Genomic DNA, 5452 nt, shown 5'->3' on the forward strand with positions numbered 1-5452 from the left:
GTGTATTTTGTATATATTGTAATTCCTCACATGCTCATTTATAATCGTCTTTTTTTCATCCCAGGACTTTTCTTCACTGGCGTTATGGCGATGCTTTCTTTCCATCCTATGTGCATCCTCGTGGGCATGTATATAGTGTATGTTTCTAATTTATACATTCGCAAGTCTGCGGGCGTCTATAATGTTTGGGTGTCTGATGCACATCTTTGGTACGTATATTTATGGGTCCAGTGCTTCATTTTATATAATGTTATCAGATGCTTATCAAGCTGATGTACAATGTATTGTACTCAGTCACATAGCTATCCCCCTGGTGGCATATACATGACGTAAACAATATATGCATAGCAGATCTATGTCCACTGTATTGATTATACTTAGAAAGAAAAAGTATGTTGACATTTAGGTGTCACAAACTTCGATAGTCGTAGCAGACGCATGTGCACGGCAACAGTTTCAGAAACCTGTTATATTCTTCTTCTAAGAACAAGCATAATGTCAGTGTTCTTTACGGAGCAGGACCATCTCGACACTACCAGTTTCTGGTACCTCTTATTCTCCCCTCGTGGGCATATAAAAGGTACCAGTTGTCTATGCATTGCCGCTTTTTGGATATAGAATTAGTTTTACATTTCTTTTGTTGTTTTTTTGTGACTGCTACATCGTGTAAGTGTCGTACACGTATAGGGATGCACGCAATGTCGATGCCAGATACCCACCTTTTCTTCCTTCCTTTCTGGTTATATACACATTATGCCAATTCGAAAGGGATTGTACAGTTGTGGTTTCAGATACTTGTCGTTACCCACTTTGACTGGATTTGAGTGTAATCGTCATTGAAGTATGTCGTCTGTATTTCTACCCGCATGTAAATAATGTACCTTCCAAGCACCTGCATATGAAGGGCCATGCATATAGCCTGAGCGTTAACTTTGTTCACTTATGCTTATGTTCACTGGTAGTTTCGAAGTCGTATCCTTACCTTATCCTTGTGCTGCTGTATAGACTGCAAGTATCCTGTTTTGTGGGAAAGCCTGTCGATGTTTATTGCGCCGGTAACGCTAGTCTGTCGGAAGACATATATAGTATACTTTATGCTATATGGTTTAGGCTCCTCATATTGTTACGAAGGCGTGATCAATCATCTGTAAAGGCTTTCGATGCACGCAGGGAACGTTTTCATGCGTAACGATGGTATAAGCGACTATCCGAGTTCAATCGTCACTGCTTCAAATAGTACAACGCTTGGGTTTAATGTATACTTCATTACATTCTGATCATGATATATACCTTGTAAACTGACCACACAACAAGCATACCACTATCTCGCATGTGATGCTGGATCAATTAGTCCGTTACATCCCTTTATATACTACGGTACTTCCTCACACACCACACTACGTTATCAAACGGCGGGTCATTCTGACTCCCCCCCCCCCCCCCCCCTACAAACGGACTGTGTATACAGATCAAGGGATTTGTACTGATATCCTGAGCATTCATTCCAGATATAGATGCCATTACATAATATACACACACTATCAGTCTGCTGTTTACTTATGCTAGCCTCATGTGTACCTTTCTGTCCTGCCAGGTTTATGTCGATGGTGACTGCTGTGATTGAAGCACCGTTGATCTATCGCATCTCAGAGTTCACACAGGGCCTGCATGCCAGGTTCGACGGCGTCAAATGCTGGCAGAAGGGGGTCTTCTATACCGCGTAAGTCATAGTGGGAGTTTTCATGCACTAGTTGGCCTTTCCGGGTATTCAATATTTGTGCATTGGTCTGATAGGGTCCAATTGTGGCAGCAGGGTGTCTTCTGTATTCTGTATCTTGTAAGTTGATGCCCATATAGTGTGTTCACCTAAGCGTATATCCAGTTTTATTTCTCAAACCCGCTCTTTACGAAGTATACAGTTGTTTGCTGTATGTAGCTTAAATGTTCTGGTGTTGTAGTGTATTGTTTTCTCTTTCTTACTCTGTACTATACTTTTAGTCGAAAACGCTGCAAGAAACAATCCGTTCACTTGAACTGAAATTAATACATGTGCGTTGCCTCATACATGATCAACGGATTCTCCACACCAGTATAATTGTACCGAACTATCAACGTACACGTGCTCTCACCTATTTCAGCTTGGTTGTCCGAGTATTCGTGTGCATAGAATAGACTTCACGACCACACTCTTTTACTTTTTTCAATCCGAAACCCTCGTGAGGTATATTGTATGTGCCATAAGTGTGTTGTATGTACTATGATATGTACAATTAGTGTGCTACAGTGACCATTTCCAGTACAACACTTGTGCCATATTGACTGTGCACTTGTATCCCTCCTCCATGCAGCTCGATTGTCCCGGTGTTCCTGTGTATCGAGTTCACCACCATCCTCTCCATCCTGTTCCTAACCGGAAACGCTGTGGGATACATCTTCTTAGCTATGAGTACTCGCAGACAAGGGCTGTCTGTGAGGTCCGATGGAGGCGAATCAGGCCTATCCACAACGACAGATGATCCATTGCTGACAAGTTAGAAAACGACTTGTAGCATCAACGGATATACGGAAGCACGGCGTGGTATTGGTCTGAATACTGATCAGTGCGTATTATACCAATATTAGAGTGCAGAATTAGTCAACCAGAGATGAATTAATGGGGAGTTACCTGGCTTGGCGATAAGGCTATGAATGGAGACCGCTATAAACTTGATTCACGCTAAAAATAACCTAGATTGCGATGTACTAATATCGAAAGGTTCTTCAGTGCAATGGATGAGATATAACCAGAGCAAGTGAGATGACTAGTACAAGACCTCCATCTATTTATGTCAGTAGGTCAGTTTCAGAAATAAAATAAATACATTGTCAATAGCAGAACATGCTTCAGTATGAAAAATAGAGATATTTCATTCGAGAATAGCAGAAAAGGCTTCAGTTTTAAAAATTCAATATACGGGAAAGTACCCTTACTAACCATCACGGAAAATATATCTGAACTGGTCAGATAATGTCCTATGATATTTTACCTAGAGCAAGATCTCAATGACATAATTGTACTGCTGTAGTGATCAATATCTTCTGATTCCATGCGTGAAGCCCTTGGATTTAACATTTTGTCCAAGCACGCGCGACCAGTGTGTATCTGTTTTAAAGCTACCGTTGCTTTGTTTCAGCCTTTATAAATGTATGTGAAATACATATACATATATATATACATATACATATATATACACATATAAATATAAATAAATACATACATACGTATGTACATATATATAAAATTATATAGCTATATATATATATGAATATACATTATATATATATATGAATATACATTATATATATATATATATTCTGAACATATATACACATGCATTCATATACTTATATATATATACATATATATGCATGCATGTATATATATATATAATGTGTATGCGTGTGTAAGTATGAATATGTATACACATGCAAACACACATATATGCATCTGTATACGTATTCATATATATATATAAGTATACATATATATGTATATATATATATATATATATATATATATATATTATTATATATATATATATATATATATATATATATATATATATATTATATATATATATATATATATATATATAGTACATATATATATATATATATATATATATATATAAATTAATAGACAAATTCTAACAAATACATGCTCAACTACTACATCCAGGTGCTGACCACCTTCCCGCTCGAAACACGCAATGCCATGTGGGCTGTCTACGGCAGCAGAGGACGTACCGGCGAAGACCCCATAGTGGACAATAAAGCAGGAAATGCGGACAGCAAAAGGGAAGATGAAGAAGAGAAGAAAAAGAACGAGTTTCACTCCTACCTGTTCTTGTCCACCGATGACAGTACCATGGTGTTACGCACCGACGAGGAGTTGGCCCAGGTAAAGCCCATAGGCTCTAGGGCGTCCAAGTGTTTCTGGTCATATGCAGTTCGGTACTAACATAGTACGCGTTGTGGGTCTAGGGTTGGGAGTGCGGCTGCTGTATGTAATCCGTAGGCGCTTCTGCTATGAGATGTCTGGTGTCTAGGCTGATTGAATGGGAGACCAACCGGGTGTACGTGACATGCACGGCTGTCTACTATCAGCGCTTATATGTCATGTTTATTTGGTTGAGAATGTGATTATATATATGTCATATTTATTTGGTTGTGAATTTGATTATATTGTCGAATTATAATAGGACCTACGCGCCTAGGAAGGTTTTTTCGTATTTTCTCTCAGCCAATTCACAATAATATGTACATGCTACATCAATTTTTCCCAACGCCTGCGCCCCATGGATGTATTTATACCTGTACACAGCGCCATTTATACTTATTCACACACACTATCACTTTACACACACACTATCACTTGTTACCATCTCTTCAGGTCAAAGCTGAACCGCATAGCTTCCACGCCGGTGTGCAAACCCTGCTAGTTGCCAATGTGGGGAGTCGCGGGTTCATCCTGCAGGTATGTTCACATACTGTATCCGTGTACTGTATATGTGCATATACGTACTGTATACGTGTACTGTATATGTGCATATACGTACTGTAAACGTGTCCTGGGTATGAGAGGCGTTTGCCTGTGGTAAATGATCCATACTTGACTGGTACTGCAAGTCTATCATTGGGCGTGGTGGTGTTGTTCTACGGACCCCCTGGGCGTTAGTCCTTGTTCAATGGCCTCGTATTCCTCAGTGTTCACTCATGTATATCCCGTCATTTGGCGCGGCATGCTAAACCCCAAACCCCAAACCCTAAACCCCAAACCCTAAACCCTAGCCCTAAATTCTGAACCCGTTCTCATCTGCAGGTCCATCCGCAAGGACTGGTGCTGCTGCGAGACCTGGACGAGTTACAGGACATAACTCTCAGCGACACTCTCACAGAACGGCACAGTCACGCCGCACCCACCGGCACACATGCAGACACAAACACACCTCTGCTCACAGACGCGCCTAAGGGTCCTAGCACCGGCACAGACCCACACAGCAACACAGAAGCAAGCACACACACGCATGGCGAGATAAGTATCATCTCCGCCGACATCGCCGATCCCTACGTGAGTGTCCTGTGCAGCGACGGGCAGGTGATTGTGTGGCTGTTTGACTCGGCCACGTGTTCGTTGGTGCGGACGGACCTGAATGTACCGAACTGCCCGCTTTCCGCTGTGTGTTTATATCGGGACGAGGATATGGTGTTATTTGCTGACTCGAGCTCGTCACAGAATACACGATCCTATACTTCGGCTGCAAACGGGGATAGCAGCGCGGTGAGAGAAGGTAGGTGTTTTTGTGGTTATAGGCAGAGTAAACGTACTTTTGTGTATTGACAATGCAGATATATGACGGTGTGTATATGGCACACATATAAACATATATATATATATATATATATATATAGT

General features: G+C 40.8%; 2 protein-coding genes across 2 annotated transcripts; both read left to right on the forward strand.

The window, feature by feature from the left end:
- Nucleotides 1-63: 63 nt before the first annotated feature.
- On the forward strand, nt 64-2893 carry SARC_12834 (hypothetical protein). Its single transcript, XM_014293051.1, has 3 exons — nt 64-137; nt 1595-1720; nt 2349-2893. Exons 1-3 carry the CDS (start codon nt 85-87, stop codon nt 2533-2535), a joined length of 366 nt encoding a protein of 121 aa, XP_014148526.1. The 5' UTR covers nt 64-84; the 3' UTR covers nt 2536-2893.
- Nucleotides 2894-3697: 804 nt separating this feature from the next.
- On the forward strand, nt 3698-5330 carry SARC_12835 (hypothetical protein; the record flags this gene model as incomplete). The annotated part of the gene is made up of 3 exons (XM_014293052.1): nt 3698-3940; nt 4433-4516; nt 4862-5330. Coding segments are annotated over 3 exons (796 nt in total), but the record flags the coding sequence as incomplete, so codon positions are not given.
- Between the last annotated feature and the right edge of the window lie 122 nt (nt 5331-5452).

The sequence above is a fragment of the Sphaeroforma arctica genome (genome assembly GCF_001186125.1).
Source record: "Sphaeroforma arctica JP610 unplaced genomic scaffold supercont1.2635, whole genome shotgun sequence".
NCBI classification, from domain to species: Eukaryota; class Ichthyosporea; order Ichthyophonida; genus Sphaeroforma; species Sphaeroforma arctica.